The sequence below is a fragment of the Falco punctatus genome (genome assembly GCF_963210335.1).
Source record: "Falco punctatus genome assembly, chromosome: 16".
In the NCBI taxonomy this organism is placed as follows: Eukaryota; Metazoa; Chordata; class Aves; order Falconiformes; family Falconidae; genus Falco; species Falco punctatus.
The window spans coordinates 1,694,403-1,720,118 of NC_137596.1; the positions used below are offsets into that span (position 1 = coordinate 1,694,403).

General features: G+C 46.5%; 1 protein-coding gene across 11 annotated transcripts in view; it reads right to left on the reverse strand.

Moving 5' to 3' along the window:
* NCAM1 (neural cell adhesion molecule 1) overlaps nucleotides 1–25,716 on the reverse strand; it is a 170,587-nt gene that overhangs the window by 32,612 nt on the left and 112,259 nt on the right. For 6 of the 11 annotated variants that reach the window (XM_080366743.1, XM_080366745.1, XM_080366747.1 and 3 more), the window contains 5 exons: nucleotides 21,875–22,025; nucleotides 21,099–21,283; nucleotides 20,666–20,762; nucleotides 19,726–19,896; nucleotides 18,399–18,530 (listed from right to left, as the gene is read on the reverse strand). In XM_080366743.1, the coding sequence (XP_080222869.1) occupies nucleotides 18,399–18,530; nucleotides 19,726–19,896; nucleotides 20,666–20,762; nucleotides 21,099–21,283; nucleotides 21,875–22,025 (736 nt within the window). Of the gene's footprint in view, nucleotides 1–17,166; nucleotides 17,182–18,398; nucleotides 18,531–19,725; nucleotides 19,897–20,665; nucleotides 20,763–21,098; nucleotides 21,284–21,874; nucleotides 22,026–25,716 lie in introns of all 11 variants that reach the window. The other 5 variants (XM_080366742.1, XM_080366739.1, XM_080366744.1 and 2 more) reach the window with 1 other exon arrangement.

The following is a 25,716-nucleotide window of genomic DNA, read 5'->3' on the forward strand; positions in this document are numbered from 1 at the left end:
CCCAACCCCAACTCCAGTACTTCCCTCTTGCACCTTTATTATCACATCTCTCCTACCAAAAGTCAAATCCACAGATCGTCCGATTATGTATTTCCACCCCCCCAACGTTCCCAGTTCAGAAGTACTGCAGCAAATCGCTCAGCAGACGTGTGCCTCCTCCTTCTGCTTTTGTGTTACCCAGCGATAACTGTTTGCAACGTGCTCTGACAGAATTTACTGTGCAAGAGGCATTGTTACCCGTTTCTGTGGTTTTGCGGAAAAAGAAACCCACCGACCAACCAACCTCCTGCCCCCAACAACGTCAAGTATCAAATTAGCAGAAGAACAGCAGCGATAGAAGAGCCCTGGTCTCTTTTCAGAAGTGACATAGACCAGGAGAGCTCCGAATCTGCTGACTTTCTGCCGGTGCCTGGATGCTCGCTTTGCTCCATTTTACGCAAAGGCAAGCAAGGCTTCGGTTCTCCTGTGCCAACGCTCGTCTGAGGCAGGAGCTGCAGCTAGTATCTCCACAGCCCTGAAGTGTCCCAGGAGTTTAAATGCTGGTCAGCCATTAGGACCTGACAAAATTTATCAGAAATCTTGCTGAAGCTTCCTAGGTTGTTTTAATGACTTTTTTAGTAGCATCTCCGTGATGTAGTCTAAGTGCTTAAGCCACCAATTCTGGGTTTAAAAGCTTCTTCAGAACTTCTGACCGTTTCAGCTGCTGCCCTCTGGAAGCTGTTCTGCCTGGCTGCTTTATGGGTGAGCTGAACAAAACCAATACTGCAACTATTTGCAAGTTAAAACTCACAAATCAGCTGCAGCTGGTAAATCCAGCAAACTCCTGAGATTAACTACACCCTGCTGGCTGGTCTCATTGCAGGGTCCTCATTCTTACAGGTATTTTATGTAACAATTAAGGCAGTTGAATGTTAAAAAGCAAAAAATTCCTCCACCTCTGTTTACCCACAGTTATGCACATTTTATGCATTTTAGTAGTATTTCTATTTATTCGTCTGAGTGCTGAATAGCTCATTTAGAACTGACTACAGGAAATTTATATACAACGAATACAACAGACAATGCACATCCTGTGTTTCCCTGTGCACCTTGAATCTAAATACTTCCCCAACGTTTGCAGCCCCAAACATTTCCACAGGTTTGCTAATGCTGTGCACATGCTTTAACGTTCCAGCTTGATTGACCTACAGCTCTGCTAAAGCACCTCTGTCTCTGCTTGCAGTGCCACTTGTGGTTTGGACAGTAGGCTTTCCTGAACACATGCTCACCGACACACCAGCGTGCTGAAATACAACGGCAAGATGATCCAGTTCAGGATGCAACCCAAAGAGAACTATACCCAGACTCTGCAACGGTGCCATTCGCCATCTAAGAGCCTGAACGTAACCAAATGAGAACAAAACCGGGACACTGAAGTAATGTTTGTGACTTTTAAAAAGCTCAGCCTGTTGCCTAGCATGAGACCTTTAAAAGTACTTAGTTCTGATGCATTATACTAAAAGTGAAAGGAAGTAATAAACCAGTAGTTTTATGAAGATCGACTCTGAAGGATAACATCAGTCACGAGGCTTTCTTACAACCCCAAAACCATTCTCAATTCTAAATCTGTTCTGCCTGGATTTGTAGTCAGCTACTAATGGAGAGCACATGCATTTCTGACTGGCCAGAGAAAGGTTAATCTTCCAATATCTTTCAAAGTTGATCTTCAGAAGTAATGTGAAGCCCTTCCCCCTCTCCCTCCAAAGAAAGAATTCCAGCACATTTGCTTTGGTGAAACATCAATGAGAAAACTGCAAGACCTAGACTGAAACAGTCATTTAAGATTTGTTTGATTTTCTTGCATGCTCTAATATACCAACTGTTCCAAGGTCATCACAATCCATGGACACACAACGCTTTTTGATGTGAGATACACGTATTTGTGTTTCACAACACACTAACTTCTCTTAGTTACTGCTCCTTTTTCCCCTGTTACACTTTTCTTTTCCAAATCCTTGCCTCTGCCTAACCCCATTAGAAGACTCCCACGAAACCAGCTGGGCACTCAAGAACCGTGTTCCACCCCGTGGCAGGTTTCTCAGTGACTGTACCCTGGAAATACAGCACTAGCGCTCTCAAGGTGACCAGGCAGCTGCCCCTGCAGGGAGCTCTCGCTGCGGCTTGAGGCAGGCAGCACATGGCAGCAGTTCTGCCTGTTCATGGCACAAGAGGTGCCACGCGCTCCTCTGGACTCCTCCTGGTTCACACAGTACAGGGCCACTCGGGTCTTGAGAAAAGGCAAGAGAATTTTGTGTTTAACTGCTGACCACATTTGCCATCTACTGTAGAGACAAATTTTTATCTTTAGTGCCAACTAAAGGAGGCTGTGTATTTGAAAAGCCCTTCCCAGCCCACGTTTCTCCTGGAATTACACAGGCTTTCAGCATCCATAATTCATTAGCACACTGTGGATTGAAAATTAAATGGGAACAGGCAAGTTCTAGGTGAGCAGAAGTACCTCACCTAGGCATATTGAAAACACCAGTTTAAGCAAGCAATTACATACATTGTTTTTCTTTCCTCGGTCCTAGAAGAAAAATACCACTCCAAAGGTTACTGGCTTTGACTATTGAGTCAATTTGAGTTGAAGAAGCTATTACTGCAATAATTGTGTCATGACTACTAACTGATAATTAAATGAAACCAGAAATAGATGTCTTATCATTTTTTCACACAAGAAACTAGCTCCAAGTAACAGCTGGGGCTGGGGTGTTCGTAGCTACTTATTTTGCTGGACACTGAGACACTTGACACTGCTGAAACATTTATGAGCAGCAATGCTTAACTATTGCCATATTTCTGGTGGACTTGATGAATGGCTTCACTGATAACTAGACAGTGCAAGATCAACATCTCCTCTGTAGTCTTTCTCATCCTCACCTCAGAGAGATAATTAATAATGAGTAAAGAGATCCTGAAGTGGTAAGGGAACACTGTACTTACAGTATCTGAACTCTTATCTAACACAGGCTAGAATTTTTCTCCCTGTGATTGAGCACCAAGACTAAATTTGATGGAACATCCTTTGGAAAGATGCTCATTCTTGAGATATTTTAAATGTCAGAGGTGCTGCTGTACCTTATACACAGCCATTCCAATGATTAACTGCCCTCTCTGCTGAAACTTTGCTTGACTCTGAATTGCCCAGTTCCTAGCTCCCGATTCCTTCCTTCCCCAGTAGTTTAAATGCACTCCTGCCCTGAGGAACATCCTCTCCAGATCAGAGAATAGGGACCGCTCCCAATGGCTGAGACCCAACAGGTATAGCAGCGCAAGCCCTGGTGAAGAATACTTCAGTTTTCTCTCCAGAAATACATAGCATTTAATTTCTCTTAAGCAGGCAGATGCAATCCAGATACAGAGCTGTAAAATTAAAAATGGGTTAGTGTGTAGTTTCAAACAAAGGAGGAAGAAGTTTAGTGGGAAAAGTTTAGTCCAGCAGAATCAGCATCCCTCTAAGGAGTCATAATGTCAGTAGCTGAAGAGAAAAGGTTGCCGTCAGGAGGTTAGAGTAGAAACTCATGCTCACAGAACATGCATCCTCCCTACAGGATGGGGGCTGAAAAGCAAAAGTGCATTACAAAGGTGTGCTACATGCCTGGGGTCTCCCATTTACAGAGATGACTGGACGTATTGCAGAAATCTGCCTATTCCACCCATAAAACGTGGGGTCCCTAAGGAACACGCCTTGTGATGCTGCTGCTTGGCTTGCTGAGAGCAGGCAGCTCCAAGCATGCCAGAGCTCTGCTGTGCAACCATTTTACAGACACCTATCTGCTCAGAATTCACTCTGCTGCAGAAGGAGGGATGCAGGATCTTGTGCTTTCACTCTACAGTGCAACAACACGAGCGATCATGCCTGAGCCAGGTGGCACCTCATCCAGCCCAGCAGCGAGAGCATCAGCTGCTGCCAGCGGAGGCCCCTGTAGGGCAGAAGACAAGTAATTTAGATTTCCAGGACTGTGTGCGCTTTACTCTCCTTGAGAAATGGGATGGATTTTGCTCGAAGAGCTAGTTCACAGGTTTCAGCCACCCGACATCAATAGAATCGACCACTTCCACCGATTTAAACCTCACCCATAGGACACCCTTCAGCAATGGAGAAAAGCAAATCAAATAGGTGCCTTACTTTGGATAAAAGCTAATAGATGTGCACAGCACACGGCCTGCTGCTTGCCATTTAAACTACTTCTGAGCAAGCCTTCTCTGGAACGGAATGGAGTGCCCAGGAAGCCCTGTATTTTGAAAGGCACTTCATCTGCTCTGTATTGGCTCTTCCAAAGGCACCACTGCCCAGAAATGATGAGCTGTGAATTAGACAGCCTTCAATCTCTCAGTGCCTTTTAGGAAACTAGGTCTGCTTCTGCTCTCACATCTTCTGTGGCTCTGGGAACTTACTTTTTCTTTCCATTAACTCTTCTTTTTTTTATCTTTACAACCACAGAGAGCTGCATGAAAAAATAACAACCACTCAAGCTCTTCACCACTCGTCTGCCCAGATCCCTCGCCACATTACTTATGGCTGGATTCTCAAGAAAAATGATGACATCAGGAAAGACTCCTGCTGCATTGGTTTGCCTAATATCAGATTTTAGGCCAGAAACATCTCGCTGGCCAGTGCAAAACACAAGGCACTGGGACTAGGTGGCTCCAGCATTGCAGCTCTTCCCTTTCTAAGCAGCAGCACAATCGTTTTGCTGCTTCCCACGAGGGCTGCCCAGCTGCTGCGCTGTACTGGATTACAGTGCAGGTCCCAGGAGTCACCTGAGCGTTACTGCATGGTCTTTCTTCTCCAGCAGCCAAGCCTGTAACTTTAAGAAAGGAAGAAGCCAGCGCTTTGCTCTGATAAGAACACAGGGCAGTACACACACGACGTGAAGCGTTACTTATTACGGCACTGTGCTCTCGGGGTACACATCACTGGCAATCCAGCGTTAAGCTCAGAGACCCATTTCTTTGGGCTTCAGATTTAACTCACAATGAACCTGACCAACTATACTTGAAACGAGAGACAGTTCTGCAGGTTCCTGAAGCCCAAATCCCAACTTGTTAGCTCCTGCATGTGATGTGAGGGTAGCCAAGGACAGTGCTCTGAGCCATTACATTTTCAAATTATTTTTTATCCACTCCTGCTAAGCCATTAGCACCAATAATCTCCTGCTGCAGGGAAGCAATAAATGTTTCCTGGAATCCTTTCACTGTTGTTTAATTTAAATTCAAGTGCTTCCTTGATCTAATATGAGTCTGATGTAGCTGGATTTCAGAAGCAGCTAACTGTTTTTAATTATCTGGTTTTCAGGGAGTGCCACAAGCACCAGGGCTGGATGCAGCTGTAGTGAAAACTCGAGATGGGGAGAGAAGAGAATATGAAAAAGCAGCACAAACTTTTCCCCAGTCACTGGGCACTGAGTGTGTGCGCTGGACCCCAGAAGTGACAGCAGCATCACTGACAGAGACCTTTCCTCACATCTCTTCTCCACTCCCACCAAGTGTGTTCCTCCTGCCCACCTTTGAAAAGCAGCTCAAATCGGTTACTATGTAATAGACCACGAGATTAAATCCTCGCCTAGCTGGCTCTAAGGAAAGATCCTGCATCCTTGCTGTGCTTAGAGAATCCAACCGAAATCTGCGGTGATATCTGCAACACATGAACGAGGAAGCAGCTGATTTCTGCAATCTTTGACCATCATGTAAATAGGACGAGATTGTGACTTACAGTGTCACAATTTGAAACGAACATCAGCCATACCTATGGAAAATCTCCACGAGTGGTAAATATACACGGGTGAGAAAGAATAGGTAGGGAGTCTTCAGAATGCACACAAGAGAAGCAAACATCGACAATCAAAAATAAGGAACAAAACCAGAAGAACATGCAAAAACGAGACAACCAAGTCTCCAATCCTCCTGGATTTTGACCAGAGAGGGAAGAGACTAGGGGAAGAGGGGCTGCTTCTATGCATGCAGTCACGTGGGAAGGTTACTGGTGTTAGTTTTGTTTTCCTGGCAAACCCCAGCCTAAATCCTTTCCTGATGGTGGTCCAAGACAATAAGGTGCTTTCAGAAATCATAGCTTGAAAAAAGCCAATTGCTTCCAGGTTTTCAAAATTATTTGTTTAGTTGAGGAAGCAGAAAAGCAGGAGTTTCCCTCCCCCCCCCACCCCTTTAGATTATGCACAGTGTATTAAGTGAAGCTGTAAAAATCACAGTGTTGGAGAAACTGCTTTCACTACCACACACTTTTCTTGGAGACTGATTCCATCTCCACAAGCCACAAGGGTCAGTCATTTTCTTCTTGATTTCATGGAGATCACCAGCTACCGTAGCTGTTGCTGGTAAATGAGTTCAGATTAAATCCCTTGCCAGGCTCTGAGACCCTGTGCGGGAGGGATGAGGTGCGCTGGCAAGAAAGGTGCCACGGTGCTTCTGATGCAAATTGTGCAAAGTCTAGCTCCCGTCACGTCCTCTGTGTGCGCCTAAATATGCCACTTCATAAAAAGACAGTTCCCACTCTAGCTAAGTTAAAGTTTTACTCGTGATAAAAAATTAATTCTTTCTTAAATCGTAATGTGGCACGCTTACCAATAACTAAATTTCAGAGAGAGGGAATTTTGGATCCTTTTGATAAGCTACGAAATATGTACAGTGTGAATGTTTGTGTCTATCTATATATAAATACACTGTGTGTATATATATATATACATACTGCGTAGGGTCAAAATGCTGCTAAAGCGAGAGGAGATCGGGTGTGCGCATTTTCTGCGCATCTTACCCACAGTCTCCCACCAAACAGCTGCCTGAAGGGCAAAGGGTTGTGGCCACTTGGTGTTCATGCCAGGGAGAGGACAGAACCTCACCAGGACGCTGCTGTGGGACGCTGCCAGTGAAAGAAGCAAATGACTGAGCCGCGTGGGTTTTGTCTTGGGTTTCGTTTGGTGGGTTTTTTTCCCCAAGTTTTTTCCAATTCAGTACGGAAGGCTGAAGCTGAGCTCTTCAGACGCAGACAGCGGTGAGCGATTCTCCAAAAGGCTGGCAGAGGGGTTTTGGAGTGATGGAATTTGGAGACCCCTGGCCAGCGACCAGAGGGGCATCCTCACCCCAAATCTAGGCAACCAATCAGAACAAAGTATTTTACCTTCTGTTCCCCAGCGTGGACGACATCATCAGCACCATGCAAGCCACATGACAAAGTCACATGATACGCACGCACATGATTGGTTGAAAGGAAAGTGGAGGAGGTCACATGAAAAATACAAAAAAATTAAAAAACTGATGTAAACAATGGGCAAGGGAAAAAAATCAACAACAGAATTACAGACTAAATCAAACAGAAACAAAATTAAATTAGCCAGTATATATCAGAAACACTGGGGAGACAGTAAAACCGCCTGGAAATACAAAGAGTATTAAACCAGGGAAAGCCCTGGCGGAGTGTTAGGCACAGCCGCATCACTGCTTATTAATACCAAGTCAAAGAAGAAACAAAAATTATTGCAGGGTGTGCGCCAGAGCTGGGACAGCTGAAGGAGTCCACAAGACTGTTGGAAAGAAAAAGGGAAGACACATGGTTATTCAGAAACAGTCCAGGCAGCAGAGGGGAAACGGTCAAAATCAGAGCCCACACGGTTCAGTGAAGACAAACCTTGGCATTTCGTACTGATGCGTTCTCCCCTCTGCAGAAACACATGTCTTCCTAAATATCAACAACAATAACAGCTGGAAAAGAGAAATATCTACTATCCGTATACATTTCCGAGGACAGAGCTTTCGATCAAAGAGCTGCAAGCAGAATTTGGTCAGACTGACAGTTCTCACTCAGGGTGCACAAGCTCCGTCCAACACATTCAGCCTGAAGATTCAAGGAATGGCATGAGTCACATACAATGAATTACGCTGATGATTTCATGTGTGCAAGGGTTTTTTTTTCTGTCAACGAGGAGAGGGATGAAGTGCTCTGCGCCGGAAATTAATTACAAAGATGGCACAAGGAAGACAGCTACTGCTGAAAGAGATGAAAAAGTATGCAGGCTGTATGACAGGGGAATGAAAAATAAAAATAAAAAAAAAATCAGTTGTAGGACTGGAGGACACCACTAACTCCATGCTCTGCTTCCTTTTATAAATTACTATCTACTTTATAACTTGCATTTTTCATGATCATTCCTCTGTCTCATCTTAATGAGGCTACTTCACAGGGCTCTGGTACTTCCCTGTTAATTTGATGTAAAGAGATTAAACCCTTAAATCTTTTGGGTGCTTGTATCTGGCAAGATTAAGGACATACCATTACTGAGGAAAGAACTGATGGTACAAAATGTAAAATCGCTTTGTTACGCCTAAGCTTTCAACCCACTGGCTCTAGTTACAAACAGACTCATGGAACTCTAGGCAGGTGTATAAGGAAGGAGGGAAGTTTAAGAGGTACTGTGAGAATGCCTGGAAAGGCATTCAGTGTCTTCTGCTCATGAGGAAACAGACTGCCAAATACCCAGTAAGCTTAATATAACATGAGACTTAAAAACAGGCAAGAGAAGTTGCCTTTCGGACCGCTTGCTCCTGAGAGAAAGTTTTAGTCAAAGATCAAGGGCAAAATTAGCCATATAAATATACCCAAAAGCTACTTTGGATGAGGCTTCCGAGACACAGAAGACATTTGGAAATACTGTCTGTAGCTTAAAACCTTGAATTTCATCCTGTTGCCATGGGTAGAAGTCAGGTGGCCAGACGAGTGGTTCCTTGGGGCTGACAGGAGGGAGGCAGCCCTGGTACATGCAGCTTCTGTTCACAGGCAGTACTTGGATGGATCTGAAAACACAAGGGCTTTCACGGCCAGCTCGGTCTCTCTCAGGACAACTGGACCAAGGAACCTGATAAAATTTCTTTTATAGCTACTGTTACTGTCAGGGCTTGTTAAGGAAGATATGGACCATTGACCAGCTTACTTGCAGACCGTATTTTTTAAACGCAAAGGAGAGATGCAGTTTTGTCTGTTCAGTGAAAATGCTTCTCCCTAACTCCATAGCTAGCTAGATCTTACGTTAGAGTTGTCTCTGAACAGTAAATTCCTTTGGAGACAGGGACCTGAGCACGGTTTGCCCTAGGCACTGCAATGCTAGCTCTTGGGGTCTGGTTGGACACAGGCAGTGGCAGAGAATATACACATCTTACTGCTGGTAACTCTGGAAGGAGTGAAAGGGAAAGGAAAAAGAAAAGGGGTGTGAAAGACAAATGAATTTCATGAACAGCGGCTACCAAACTTTCACTTTTTATGTAAATAGGCTCCCCTCCCCACATGTCTTATTATAACAAATACTGGGTGGCCAGACCCGCTTCTTGGGGAAAGAAATTCCAAAGCAAAAGGAGGCGCCAGCTCCTTGGAATGCCCATGTGACCTTTTCCCCATGACTGCCACCTATTTTGAATAGACTGGATGCACTCTGCAAGATTTTACAGAAAAAAAACCAAACCAGCACTTGGCTTCCCACTTGCATGTCTCTTGCTCAGTTTCTTCACCTCCCTCATCCTGCAACTTTTGAATCTCTTGGCCAGTATCTAGTCAATATGACAAAAATTCCTATAGATTTTGGAAAACCAGGAGACTGGATAGGAGAAGGACCTGAATTAGTACCTCAGCTGAAAAAAACCCCGCTTTTTGCAAGTGACATCAAATATTGCTATGCAGAAGAGATTCCACAGCGGAGAGAGCTGCAAGAAAAACTTCATTACTGCCACTGATACAGACCTATTTATCTGAGCAACCTAAGTGGATTAAGTCAAAAGGAGATACATGTTCCTAAACCTCTTACATGACTATAGACAATCTCCCATATGTTACTGATCACATAAAGACAAAAACTCGCTAAAGTCAGTGAAGAAACTCTCTTCAGCTTCATTAGGCTTCAATCAGACCCATTGTTTGCTTTCCTGACTTCATGATGCTGCAGAGCAGCTCTCAATTTCTAATTACTCTTGGTTTCACTCATTAACCACTGAGGTTCAGTTAGGGTAAGACACAAGATCATTCAGCAGCAGCATCAATAATTAAATGATGCAAAGTTATAAGAGCACCTGCCTTGTGCTGATGCTCTTTTATGCTGTTGTACCTACAGAATATCCATACGCTGCACAACAACTCGGCATACAAAACAAATGTGTCCGCTCTTTGCACAAATTCACTGTGTACACAAACAACAACGAGGCAGCGAGAGGTCAGAACTGCTTCCCTTCGGAGCCTGAACTTGAATGTCGTTGAAAATCCAAACTTTTACCCTTAAAAAAACCTAAATATGCCCACAACACACACACACGCGCGCGCACCCCAACCAAACAAAAAAGGGTGGAAAATGTTTATCATGAACTAGATCTAGTTATCTTTTCTGGGTAGAAAGACCCATTCTTTTTCTGGAGCCAAGAATGCTCTGAAAAACATTATCACAACATTTTCCCTCACAAGCAAGGCTATCTCCTAGCCCTGCATATGAACAGCCACAATGGAGTCTCTGCCTCCTAAGAAATAAAATAAAAGATCATTAGCAGACCAGCTGGTTGCCACCTTTCCCCCACCCTTCACCCTCTCCACCCCACCCTCCAAATCTGATTTGAATTGAAAGTTCCCTTCAGCAGCAGAGTCAGCACCACTTCAGATGCGCCAGGAGTTACCGTTTGGCATGTTGTGTATGTGAAAACCTCTGCAGGAAGGAAAGCGTTCGTTGTGGTCACTAGCAGATAAAAAGACATTTCATGCGACATGCAAGACCATGGAATGTGCCAGTCATAAATGCAGTAATAATTTATTTTTTTTTTTAAATTCCTTTGATAGTTCTAAGACTAACCGTATTATCCTCTCCCTCCATCCCAAGCCACAAAATAATCACACACTTCGTGCTTTTAGTATTTTCCATTTAGAAGCGATGAACCATTTCTAACACACTACAGGTAAACACACAGGTCTTTACTTATAAAGACCATGTTCACAGAAACACATACATTTTATTATTGTAAATCAAAAGAAAAGTGTTTCGCTTCCTAGAAACGATTAGTTGCTCAAAACACACATATGCGCCACATAAACCTGTATCTTCCTTAAGTGTTTTTCTTTTGTTTTACAGGACTGTGTTGCAACGTCTGCTTGGCTTTCTTATCGGTATGTGATTGGCGATAATTCTACAAGCAGGGATCAAAGTCACACATTTGATACACCCACTCACTATCAGGAAAGTGTGTCACTGGATTAACAGCTAGTCTAAAACCGACACTGCAAAACGTTGTGGGTTTTTTACGTACAAAAGAACTAACACAAGGTTTAGCTGGTTTTCCTCAGACTACTCGGATCCAGCGTGGATGGAAGCACCCGCGTACCTGACCCAGCCTCGCCAGCAACGGCCATCCAGCCAACAAGGTGCTGAGACGGAACGGAGGGAACCTGACTCCAATTCCCAAGGACTTCTTGTGAAGCCTTAAGACCCTTTTAATGCAGGCAGGGCAGCAGTGGAGGATGGGGCAACGCTCCCCCTCCCCACAGTCCTCTCTCCTGTAAGATATTCCACCTCCTGCAGTTGTAGTATCAAGTGCCTCTCCCTAAATTCACAGAAAATGGAGCAAGGCAGGGCAGCAATAAGATTTAGTCCACACCCCTTTTGCAAAGGCAGCTTTAACACTAAAATCACTAATGGAAAATGTGAAAGGGAAACATTCATTTTGGAAGTGACCATTTAAATTTCTTTTTTTTTTTTTCTTCCTTCTTTCTCCCCCTCCGTGTTTCTTCTAAATCTTGTATTTTATTTGTTACTGCATGCTTGGCAGGACAACAGGGAGAGGAGGAAGAGTGGTACCATGCTGGGTTCTTAACAGCTACATGCTCACACAATGCATTAATGCCAGATTGTTGGTTAACAGGCACCAAAATAATGCAGTACAGAGCTTTAATTCCCTCGATAGACGGGCTACAGCATAACAAACAGCACTCCGGACCAAAGGGGAGCAGTTCCCCTCTACTCACTTGGTGGCTCCGAGCTTTCGGATTCAGCGAGAGGCTGAGTTGCTATGGAAACACGAAGGATGGATAGGACATGTAAAGGTGAAGCATACTGTGAAAATAAGTTATAAGAGGCAGAGGAGACAGAAAGGAGAGACAGGAGGTCTAACGAGAAGAGAGTGGGAATAATACCGAATCCTTACGGCAGATGTGTGTTACCTGAAGAGGCTGCCAACACTGCGCTGCCGCCTCCCAAGCCCCTCCGCAGGGATTGCTGTGCCGCCAGCTGCAGGTCCCTGCCGGTGCCAGGGAGCCCATCGGCACCACACGGCTCCGGCGGCAACCTGCAGCTGCCTGTGCTCATCCCCCGGAGTTTTGAAGCTCTGAATCCAGTATCAGAGACAGCTGCAGCATTTTTGCCAGCTTTGGGGCCAAACAGCAACCTCAGTTCACATGTTGCCGGTCCATTAAGTGACAGAATTCCTGGGGTGCCCTCCAGAACAGCTCCCCATCGCTAGCTTTTGCCCAATGACAGAAGACAAAGGAGCAAGGACTAATGAATGAGAACCTACCCTCTGGGTACACTGGGAACCTACCCTCTGGGTACACCGGGAACCTACCCTCTGGGTACACCACTCTGTTCTCTCTCACCTCCATGCACTAGGGCCAGGGTAAGGCAGAGGAGGTAAAAAAAAATAATAAAAATGTAACAGCCCAACAAGGTGTGAGCACTCCTGAGAAAGAAGGCAGTCTGAAGAGAAGCTGACTGAAAATCCCTTGGGAATCCTGCTAAGCACCCCGCTCCCAGGAGCAAAGGCAGCCCGTACCAGCACTGACTAGAAGGATTACCAGGACAGAAGAAGAAAGATGCTGTCCCTCCTTCCAAAAGCCATGGGAAGAATGCAGCATGGGAGACAAGCCGCGAGGGATTTCTCTACTATTCTACAGAACATCTTGAAAAACAGAAGAATTGTCACTGTCATGTCTTTATGATCAGGCAGAGAACTACAGCTACAGAGAGGGGTACATGGGGCACCCCGAGAAGCTGGAGAGCAGCCCCGCAGCAAGAGATCTGGGGGTTGGGTTGGAGTGTCTAGAGGAGGGTGACCAAGATGATGAAAGCTCCCCAGAGCAAGACTTGCAAGGAGCGGCTGAGCAAACACAAGCGAACACTTGACTTGTTCAGCTTGCAGAAGGCTGAGGGATGCCTCCACCACAGCCTAGAACCTCCTCACAGCGGGCAGCGGCAGGGGAGGTGCTGATCTCCTCCCTCTGGTGACCGGTGAGAGGACACAAGGAAATGGAATGAAGCTGCATCAGGGGAAGCTCAGACTGGACGTTAGGAAAAGGTTTGTTACCAAAAGGGTGGTTGGTCACGGGAGCAGGCTCCCCAGGGGGGTGTTCACAGCACCAAGCCTGGCAGAGCTCAAGGAGCATCTGGATGATGCTCTTAGTCATGGTTTAGTTTTAGGTGGTCCTGCGAGGAGCAGGGAGCTGGACGTGATGAACCTTATGGGTCCCTTCCAACTTGAGATGTTCTATGCTTCTATGAATTCCTTTTCCTCCCACGGTGGTATCTGTGCTGCTGGTGTGAGGGGGGAACAGGACAGGCCCTCACACAATTTGCAGCCTAAGTCTGATTATGCAGATTGAAAAAAAAAAAAAAAAAAAGATGAAACTGGGTATAAAGAAATGAGTTTTCTTCCACAGCTCCAGAACGTGTCTCAGTAACAGGCTTAGGGAAGCACAAGCCATTCCCTGCTGATCACTTCAGCATCTTCTGCTCTATTTAGCTGAGAAACCAAACTTTTTATTTGCTGTGCTAAGTGGATTTCAGGAAATTCAGCTTCGCACCACAGGAGCTGAGCATACCCCATGAGATGTCCCCAAGAACGGAACACAAACTGATCAGAAATCTTAATGGCAAAGGCCAGTGACAACAACGAGGTTTCACACCGGCAGGGTCTCACTCTACATCTCTCTCCTTAATCTCTCTCCTTCCGTGAGTCCAGCAGACCTGGGAGCTGCCTGCGGCTCTTCTCCGTCCTGGAAATCAAACTTACGCTTATCGGTAGTTGCTCTACCAGAAGATTCAGTTTTCATTCAGGGGGAAAAAAGAAAATTAAAAAAAGAACAGGTCTGTATATACACACACAGAAAAGAAGGAAAGCACCCAAGGATGTTAGGCAGGCTGCACCACACTCGGTGAGGAGATGCATGCAGAGCAAAGTGGCACAAAGACAACAGCCTCTGCTACCATACTCACTCTCTGCTAAACAGGAGGTGGGTGCAGCAGTACTTGCTAAAGAAAGAGAAAGGAAGGTGAGGAGGGGAGTTGATTCCTGTAAAATACTGTCAAAGGATAGAAACTTAAAAACCACATTGCTAAGATTTTGTCAGATCAAGCCTTTCTGGACATGGAGCTCAAGCGGAGTAAACACACTTTGCCAGACCCGTGTTTTGGATGCACTGTGAGTTCTGGCTTTAAACCACCTTTCTTGTAACACAGACACACCACTGCTCACCAGTGTTCCCAGTTCAACCCAGTGCCGTTTGGGGCCAGCAGAGATGCTGGCCAGCACTGCGTGTATGGCAGCACAACACAGCCTGCGTGGCTACTGTTTTGGGGAAGGCTATTGCTAACTCCTACGGCCACTTTAGAACCTGGTGGAATTTCGGGATTATTTTCATGTTGTTCTGTTGGTTTGGTTTTTTCGGTGGCTTTTTTTGTTTGTTTATTTTACATGAAGATATTTTGATATCAAAACCAAACACCACACACACACACACACACACTCTCGTGGTTTATCAACAGCAGGAAACAGCTGGGGCTCAAAAAGAAACCATTCACAAGGTCTGTGTGCAGCCTTTGTTCGTCTTCAGATTTATAAGGAAAAGGAAATGCAGAAAACCAGCAAATTGTTGGGATGAAAATACAAACTCAGGTCGAGTTAGACAGATATCCTCCCAACCCCACAATTTTCATCTGTGCTAGTATACTACATCATTCTCACTAATTACTTGGGCCTTCATGTGCCTCCAACAAGAAAGAAAGTACTGTTTGCTTATTGAGGGAAAAAAAATAATAACCAAAATAACTACAGACATCCCAGCAGGCATTAACAATGGTGTCCGTTTTCACGTTCAATTAGAAACTTTAAATAATCGGGCAAGGAAAACTAGTTGCTTCGGTTAGTTTGAAAATGCAGCCTTGGCTGGTATCCAAACACAGATTTTATATTCTTTCCTGTAAAATTTCTGAAACATTTCTGTGATCTTCAAATCACACCAGATTAGGGGACACACAGCTTCTTCCTGATTTTGACTTTGCCCACAAACAGGTAATATTGTGAGACTGGGATTCCAGCACAGATGAAAAAAGGCATTTCTGTCGTGCCAACAATCTCTTCACCATTGTTGCAACCAAGTTCATGATCTCAGACAGGCTTCGAGAACCCCAGAGAGCAGAGAAAGAATGAGAGAACCGAATGCTCAGAAGGACCACAGCTGCAAGGCAGAAATGTGCTTGAAGGAGCATCAGCAGAATTTAATTTGCAAATGGAAAAAATATTACAGCCCACAAAGAAGAGAAAAAGAACTGGAACTTACCCTACAAGGAAGCAGAGTTAAGGACTACAGACTGATGGATAGCTAATTGCCACATCAAAAAAAAAAAAAAAAAAAAAAATAAAAGCAAAAAAAAACTCTACTAGAAGCATGTTTTAACGTTCTTCAAAGCCACGTACCTGTCCCCAAGTGATGAACATGAGGCTTGGCAGACAGATCTGTCGATGTGGCTGAAACAAAGCTTTTAATGTTCTTTTTTCCTCTCTTCTTAATTGGATCTTTTCCCTTTTCCTGTGGTACTGATCTGCACAGAGACTGAATACCTAAGCCCTTATCTCCCTTGTGTATTGCTGACCACATCCAGTTTGGGCCCACCAAATTATTTGCCTGATAGTTACAATACTAACCACAATCAACTTGATGTAAGGGATATATTAATTCTACTGAAATTAACAGGCTCCAAACAATTTTAGGCAACAGACTGCACCTATGTTCTGGAATCATGTCTCCTGGCTGACTCTTTGTAACTGCTGCAATTTGCAATTCCGTCTATCCATCTGTCCATTCCTCCACCCACTTCGACTATTGATTCACTCACCCTGTTAGTGATCCACTAAGTCCAAGCTTTCATAAAAAAAAACAAAAACCGACAAAACAAAAAACCACAACCAAACAAAACCCACACTTTCCTTTTTTTACTTCAGCTTCAAAAATCTCAAAGGATGTGACAGCAGCTTCATAAAGCTTGCCCATGCAGTCTTGGGAATAACAAGAGTTCACCACAAGGACACATACTTTAATAAACAGAATAATGCTCACTTAGATAAAGAGGTTTCTTTTAGCTGCCGTTGATTAACTCTGATGTGAAATGCACAAAGCTGTGGAGCATACAATGTTTCGCTGAACCCAACTGACAATTAAACACACCCAGCACATCTCTCTAACTCATTTTTACATTGGGAAGGGGGAAACATGCATTTTTTATTTAGTATGAGGGTCACTTACTTATTTGTGTATACAGCCTACACAAGTGCTGGAAGACTGTCCACAGACTACTAATGGTAAAAAGTGGCCAAACCCATGACTTTTTTCTTAAAGTTTTTGCTTCCAAAATTGTGAAATTATTTCAAAATTCTGAAGTTTTTGGTTGGCTCTTAATTGGTCTGAACCAGACCTGCAGTTTAGCTAAAACTTTCTCCTGTTTTCCTTTTTTTTTTCCCCTGAATTATCTCTATTTCATTAAAATTTGAGAATTTTTTAAGCCATTCATAAACACAAAGCCTTCCATTACTCCACTCTGTAGTCAGCAAGCTATTATTAGACAACCACGAAGTTAAATATTTGAATTGCATGCTTTACAATAAATACAAAGATGTTAACCCTTAATTCTGTTCTAAACAAAGCAGCATTACCCATCGTAGGGTGACTATTCTAGTGTCAGTCTTGTTAGGAAATGGACAGTACCAGTTCATTTCTAGAGAGCCTGAGAGGAAAAAGGTGCTAGATTAAAAGCTAATGTTATGTATGTTAGAGGAAGACTCTAGAAATGTAAAAAGAGAGTGAAAGAAATGCAGAGAGGCACTTACGTGAGTGAGGGATGCCTGCAGTTTTTCCATGGATGGAACACAGACAAAAAGAAAATACAGAGATAGACGCACAAAAAAAAAAAATAACATGTAGAAGAGGTGAGAAGGGGAGCTAGAGAACATGGAGCTGGAAAATCAAAATACCACCAGCTGCCTGAAATCCAACCCTAGGGAGTGGGATAGGTCACGCTGGACATGGGTTGTGAGGGCTGGCGTACTGCACAGGGCTGGGATTCCCGCACAACACGGCACGTTTACTGCCCCGTGTGCTCAGCAGTCCTGACGAGGCACAAAAATCACGACCATGCACAGCTCACAGCACCTCAAAGCATGCACAGGCACGCGCTAGGGTATTGCTGGCTCTGAATTCGGGACGTCCCGCACAGTGGTTTCCGAAGAGCTACAAAACAGGTACACCAGTACGGGTGCGATGGTGGGAGGAACGGGCTGCAGGTGTAAATGCAAGGAGAAGGGGAAAGAGCAGCCCCCGGGGCTGCGGGCAGTTCAATAGATACCAATACTTGGATGAGGCTGTGTACAAGGGTAAGAGACCACCTCTCCCCTGCCTGCTTTTGTCACATCTCCCCTACCCACTCTGTGCTTTTGTTCCCCTCTTTCTCTCCTTCCTGCCTTGAATAACTCCCTCGCTTTTAATTCTTGCCTCTTTTGATCCTGGTTGAAACGGGGGGGAAAGCGTTGGTCCAGAGCAGAGCATCCTGCCATCGGAGTGGAAGATTACCCAAGTAAAGTGGACAAGAGGCTGTGGAAGTCACCTTACGTGCTGCAGGGGCATCTTAAGGGGGTGATTTGCAGAGCAACCCCCCTTCCACAGCTCATGGCCAGTCCTGTGCTGAACCTCTTAATTTCTGATTTGCAAAAACCCTGCCTTGCAACGATGGCATTACACCCTCTATGACCGATGCCCTTCTCAGCTCACTGCTTTTCTTACTGAAACTCTCCACAGCATGGCCCCTTCCCTTCGACAATACAGAGTTTATACTAGTAACGCAGGGCACTAACTAGCGCAAATGAAATAGTTCCTCTGCCTCCTACCTTCAAAGAAGATTTTTAATTAGTGATGAAATTCACTACGATCAAAAAGCACAACAAAAACAAAGGGTGCAGCAAGGTCTGCAAGAGAAGAAGGTGTCATCCATGCATGGCAGAGATTCCCTGGAAAGATGCAAGGAAAGAGAGCCAGAGAGGCAGAGGGAGGATACAGTTTTACTTACGAACTGGTTGTGTCTTGAAGTCGGATGGCAGGCTGATCTCACCCACGCCCTTGCCATTGACCGCAGACAGTCTCACAGAGTAGGTTGTTTCAGGTTTCAGGCCAGTGATAGTGATCATGCCCTCCACATTTGCTGTTGCAGAGACAAGGGAGGAAAAGCAAAGACAGGCTCAGGCTTTAGGTCACCAGTAAATGCCGTGTTTCTATCACATACTTGTGCCACCCACCCCACGTAACAGAGCGCTCTCCTGGGCCCAGCCTCGCGCAAACAGTGCGGACCAAGAGAGAGGTCAGAGCTGGCAGCGGGGTGTCAGCCAGCTGCCGAGGGGTGCGCTGGCACAGCCTCTCTCAAGGGGATGGAGTTCCTGCTCCACACCAGAGGCCATCAGCCCTCGGCCTGTGCCAAGGAGCCTCCTGAACAAAGCTCTTCAAGACCACTGTCGTGTGGGGCTCTGGCTGTAGTAGACGTACCACCCAGGGCTGCTCATCTGTTGGGCTGCACGACTCAACCGAAAGCAAAGCCCTTAGCAGGAGCAAAACCCATCTCTCTCCTTTAACAATCTCTAAGGAGGTCAGACACTACGTAAGACATGGAAAGAAACGGCTGTGGGGTCATCATGACATGAAGACAGAAAGAAGCACTCGTTTTCCTGCACAGACACGAAAGGAGAAATGAGAAAAATAAACCTGGCTCTAGCTAAGACCACCTCACTCCAATGGGGACCTAGAATAATCATCCCGGCTCCAGCCAGGACTGGCGGTGGAAGAGTCAGCTCTGAAACAGAACTCTGTTCTTCACAGTTCTCCTGAATCAAAATTTCTTTTGTTTACTGGACTTCAGGAGGCATTTTAAGCAGTGTGTATTCCTACAGGTTGCTCTAACAAGACAGGGTGTAACGGCAGTTAGACTTGCTTCTGGAATGGGAGGATTTGTGTTCCAAGGGACAGGGAAGGGGACCTGAAGGGGCTGACAGACAAGGCTTGATGCTGCAGGATGCACGGCACCGCCAGCCAGCCTCATTCCATGCTGGGCACGGGGCTCTTCACCTTGTTCAGACAGGCTGGTGCGAGCAAGGGACACAGGGACGTACAGTGCTGCAACACGCACGCTACAGGCGGAGAAGGCTGGTGCCCTGTCACACACCGGGAGCTACCAGCGCAGCAGAGCCCTCGTGTCCAGCTGGGAATTCACAGTGTCGCTGCAAAGGCAACTTTTAAGAACTTGCCTGGAGCCTTAATATAGGAGCTGAAACTGCAAAGCTCTGGAACGCTCCGCTCCGGCTTTGAGACACAGGTGGGGGTGGTAACGTCTTGTTTTATCACCCTACCTTCCTCGGCATCGTACAGCCTCGAGTGCCATTCCCCCTCGCCCAGTGCCCTCCACTCCGCTTTGTACTTGAGGATGGGCACCCCGCCGGTAGCTTCAGGCTCATCGAACTCCACCTGGGCAGTACTGGAATAGGGCTCCACTCTGTCAATGGAAGGAGAGGACGGAGTATCTGGGGGAGGAAGGGGAAACAACCAGTGATACAGAAGACGGCGAGAAACAAGCTCCAGCGGTAAAGAAAACAGAAAACTGGGAATATCAAACACACCCTTGTCACGGCCTCACGAAGGAGAGGAGAATGGTCGGCCTGAGGCTCCCTCAGGAGGGGAAGACTGGTAGGAGGCCTTTTAAGAACGCTAATTAGGCAGTGCAGAGACCTTCACCTTGTCTCTCCTCTCAGGGGCTAGAGACTTATAGCACCTTCTTCAACCACAGCAGAGCAGTGAGAGCATCCCGGAGGCTGCTCTGTCCCTGCAGCCCAGCAGCTTGACCGTTCCTAAATCCCTCTCTCTGGCAGCCCCGAGAGGACACCCGAGGCCCTCCCAGCCTGTCAGGCAGTCAGACACCAGGTGCCTCTGGCTGGTACGGAGCGCTCGGCGGTCTCTGGTTTGTACACTGTTAGGGGTATGCTGCTGATTTCGAGAAGCAGGCGTGCACACACAGGCACACGTGCGATGGCCGTCAGAAATCAGAGATCACAGCTCTGTTAAAAGTCTACTGGAAGCGCGGAGAAGAACGAGAGCCTTCAGAAACAAGGAGACAGAGATACGGAGGATCTTTTTATCTACAACCCATCCCAACGCAAAAATCGATGAACGGTCTCTTGGAAAGCAGACGCTGGCTCTCCTGCTGCCCCACCAACACAAACTAGCAAAGGTCACTGTCACCTCAGCTCAAGGGTGGCACACGCACTTCCTGATCTCCCTGCCTGGGATGCTCACCTGCCTGCACAAGAATGAACTCTGAGGACTCCTGGCCAATGCGGTTCACAGCAGTGCAGTTATAGTTCCCAAAGTCATTTTCAGAGTCTGGTGTCACCTGTGGAAGGAATGAAGGCTCATGCTCGGATCAGAAATCCCTTTTCACTCTGCATTTTGCCGGGGAGAGAAGCCGCCACAAAGCGCGTGCTAACCCTCCCCGGGCCGCCCGCAGAGGGGAGAGCTGTGCTGGGCTGAAAGTCAACGGCAAGGAGGGGGGGGCGCCTTCTATTACCTGATTTTCTTAGCACTTACGTGCCAGAAACACCACACAACTTCTGGTCTACCAATAGGGTGCTCTGGCAAAAGGCTTAACGCCTTCAGCATCAGGACCATAAATGATTTTGATAGCACTGAGCCCTCCTGGCTGCCTTCTCCCCTCCCTGCTTCTCCTCACCTCCAGATAGCTGGCTGATGGAGTGTTGTAGATCTTGATGTTGCTGTAGTTTGAGCTAGGAAGCAGCTGCCCATCCCGGAACCAGGAGATGACAGCACTGGGGTAAGCAAACACCTCACAGGTGATGTTCACTTGATTCCCCTCCCAGGTATAGACAGCCACAGGGCCCTGAAGCTTGGGGGCATCTGAAAGACAGACAGATTTGTGAAGGCAATTTGAGCCAGAAAGTCTCCTGAAGTAGCCCAGTCAGCCTCACTTTAAGGATCTCTTGGCTGGGGTCCACGTTAATGGGGAGAAGGGAATCCAATATAGGAGACGGGGACTGTCTTCTCACGCAGGGGGACGGGGTGGTGTCTTTTGCGGAAGGATATAAGGAGGAAACCTGCTCAGTCCCAAAGGCTGCTCCGAACAGTGTGGGAGGAGGAGCAGACAGCACGCCCCGCATCTAGGGAAGTGCGTACCAGAAATTCTCCTGAGGAAGAACTCTGATGCGCCCAGCAAACGGGACCGCGGTAGATTCGTGGCCCGTAACCTTCCCAAGGTGCAACAGTATCCCAGCTGGAGACACCAGAGCAAACACTCGCATGGATGCACACAGCAATATCTCCAACAAAATTATTTCAGACTGAGTTGCTTCCCATGCCCTCTACCTAAACAACACACATCCCCGTAGCCGTAGGTGCCTCAGTCTCATCCTCATCCCAGGAAAAAGAAATCCAAACAGTTCCCACTCTAAACACATGAACACCCTCCCCGCCCCATCCTCCACTTCTTACACTGCACTTCAAGATACATGGCCTGGGAGTCCTGCCCGATGGTGTTGCTGGCTGTGCATACATATTCTCCGGCATCTGTGTACTGAATTTCTTTGAGAGTCAGGGACGACACCCGGGCATGGCTACGTACTATGATGCGCCCATCCAGGGTCTGGCAGGAAAGGAAAAGAGAGTTAGAGGCTGAGCTCTGAGCCTGTGGCGCAGACTGAAGGGATGGGAACGAATGCAAGTCTACCTCACACCGACCCTCCAGTGCTCAGCGCTTCGGAAGCGATCACCTGAGGTCAGGTGAAACCACGGGCACAGAGAGGCATTTCCGAAAGCAACAAGAAGATTCCTTGTCACACAGTGCCAACCACAGTTATTCAAAGCACTCAGGGAAAGGGGAAAAAAAAAATAAACGAAGGACCAAAGTATCAGAAGCTACTACATGTCTAGAGGACAGCTGGAGAGCATCAAGCTCCTTCCCAGAATGAGAACTGTAGGGATCCAGCTCTGGTTAACAATTTTTGCCAGCACGCTCTTGTAGAAAACCTCCCCGATGGCTACGGTGTTTCTGCTCAGAGAATTCAGGCCCTCCTCTCCTCCCTCTGATACCTGTTTTATTTCCATGTCCTTGAAACGGCATCAATAAGAAACGATCCAGACCTCAGAGCTGAGCCAGACAAAATGAAAGCTCAGAACTTTTCGTCTGAACTTTCACTGAAAAGAGCAAGATACAGTGAAGAGGGCAAGAAAACTGTGACCCTTTCAGAGACAACCCTGCTTCAAGGTCTTGTGACCTTCAGAAAATTCTAGAGCAATCTCCATTGGTTCTTTGCCAGTGTAGAAATTGCTCCCACATGCAAAAGAGCGTGGAGAGGTCAATGACAGAGACAAAGAATGTAAAATTCAGGCTACCATCTGCTCAGAGGGATTGCAGCCACCAGCAATCCCCTCCCCTGTAAGTATTTTTTTCCCCCTGTCCGATTTGTGACCAGAGCCCAAGTGCTCTCTTACTACACGAAGCACACGAGGGCACGGACCCCTCCCTCGCCCTGGTGCCTGCGCAAGCTCTTGGTCCTTGTGCTTCAGCTTGGAAGCTTCAAAGCACCAAGTCTCTCACCTAGTTTCCAAAGTGGCACAAGCACAAGCAAATATGTTAGGTAACCTCATGGCTGTGCCTGCTGCTGCAGCCTGCCACCCTTAATGCAATTAATGCTCCAAGAGCATTAATTTTCATGGGAAATACAGGACAAGTACTGAGATTATGAGTAAAACCGCTGAGGACACTGAAGAGCCAAACGCACTGAGCTGTAGCACCAAGCACACCTCTGGTATCTCAAGCGGTCACATCCTCCAGGCCTGAAGCCCCTTTCTGTTCCGAGCTAGTGGTCTCAGTCTCCAAGACCGATGACGTTTCTAACAAGTGAATGTGATGATGTCTGTTAGCTCCGAGTATCAGTTCATTTGAGCTAGTCAAATTCCACATGCACGGCAACAGTATCTTTTTTCCACGCAAACAGTTAAGGCCATTCTTCTCTCTTCTACTCTGCACGCAGGTCTGCTGCGATCCCTGACCACTGCCACAAGCTACGAACCCCGCTCCTCCTCCTGTGCTTGGTCCCTTGTGTTGCTGGGAACGGTTCTTTATTCCACGTGCATGGGACGCTGTGTGCCTCCTTCCCCAGAACCGCAGAAGGATCCCTTAAGAAGACATTAGTCCGCTGTGGTAACTTATACGATTAAATTCTGCTTTTATTTTTCTTCACTGGCTGACTGTACTGTTACCCTTCTGTCTGACTTGTGATTTACCTCCAAAACCCAGCTCACTTCTGAAACTACTGCAGTAGGATCTGCAAACGTCAAGACTCCAGACCTGCAAGGTTCCCAGCTGCTTGTAGCTCATGAGTTGGGTGAATATTCTAAACACTTGTCTGTGACCCCGTCAGCAGGCAAAAGGATAAACACGGCAAAACAGCAGCACGTGATCATTACAGCAAAGGTAATTTTACATCCAGTGTCACATGCCTTTTACTCCCTTTGTCAAAAACTGATACAAACAAAAGAGTGCTAGGCAGTCATGGTAAAATCGTAACTTTACAAGCGATGCAACCGACTCTGAAGATGAAGCTTAATGCAAAAGGCACAAGTAAAGAAAAAGAAAGATCAGGGAAAAAAAACTCCAAGGAAGAGAAAAATGCCTGCTCAAAAAAGCACACTACTAGTCTTCTTTATTCATATCTCAGACCATCAGATGCTAACTATCCCTAGCTGTTAGAGACATAAGATAGCTAGAAACTTGTGAGCCAGAGGTAGACAGTTGTAATCCCTTTTCTTAGCCTCTTTGATTTCAAGGATTTGGGATAAAAAACTCGCTTCATAGTAATGGGGAGGCAACCTACGGGGCCCAGGCAGCAACTCATGCCGTAGCAACCGCCACTCTACGGAAAAGGGTACGGTGGTTCTCGCCTTTGCCAATTACTACAACTTATCCCGAGGTACCTGCGGGTGTTCTCCAAGTCCTGACAATGCCGCGTGGCACACGGTCACTACGCCCAAAGCTGCCCCAGATTTCAACACTTCAGTGCCGAAGGGGAAGAGGAGAGACAAGTAGGAAAGGCATTTACCCCTCTTCCTCCACCTCCTGCACCTGTCAGTCCTTTCACAAACAAGTATCCATGACTTAATTTCACGCAGTTGTATCTCCTCCTCACCCGCTTCCCACACAGCGGACACCACTACAAAGAGCACCGGGAAACCCCGACCACAGCTACAAACCCACGAAGGAGGATGACTGGTCTCTCCCAGCTCTGGGCTCACGCTGCACTAACCAGAACTCATCTACGCTCTTAATATTTGCAAGGTTCCACTAATTCCCAGTCACCAGAAAGGCATCGCCAGTTTGTGGTGTAACAGTGGTGCAGTTTTGCTTGTAACTCTGTTTTTTAGCATCTATTGGTGATAATGTGGAGGGGGGGGGGGGGTGTTAGCATACGCTGCTAATACGGCTTTCAACAATTCTCCAGTATATGCAGGACCCGAACAGTGAACTGGGACGTTACGGGCCGTGCACAGTAAGCAGAGCTGACTGTAGTTTAGAGGAAGAAGCAGCCAGCTGTAACCGTGCCTCCAAAGCAAGGAAAGCAAGATTTAACACCCACATATGCAGCCGCGACTGCACTCGGAGACTTCCTTACTTTAGCTACTGCACGAGCAGCAGTGAAACACGTACTGCCAGGCGCTCCCGCAGCGTCCCCAGAACTGAACACGCTGCTGGAAGACCCCATGGTGGCTGTTGTTAAAGATTTGTCTACACAGGCTGCAACAACAAGCTTCAACAACATTCTCACAGAACCCCCACCCGGATATTTTAAGACACAGACGCAGCAAGAAATGTAGAGGCAGCAAGCTTAATAGTATTAGCGTTGATATTAATGAAAAGCTTGAGACAGAGAGCACAGTGAAAACACTGCGGGGGGTGGGGTGGGGTGTGCACAGACAGACGGAGACAACTATAACGGGAATTAACATGAGGCCTGAAGAGATGCAACTACTCAAATTCCAAATTCTTCAATGCAAACTGGTCTGAATATCCGATGCCTTCACTTGCCACAATTCATCTATCCCAACAGATTAGGCTGAAGGAGGAAGGGGCAGCACCTTCTCGGCCCCATATGACACCAAGGTGGATGGTGCTTAAGTTAGAGGTTCACTTAGTTTAGGCCACACTAGCCTCTGCTTTAAGACAGCTTAAAAATAAAAAAAAAAAAATCAGGATACCCAAAGCCTCCACAAAGCTGATCCCAAAGGTAGAAATATGAGTCACCCAGCTCTGGTAGCTAATTTTGTTGTCTACCTGA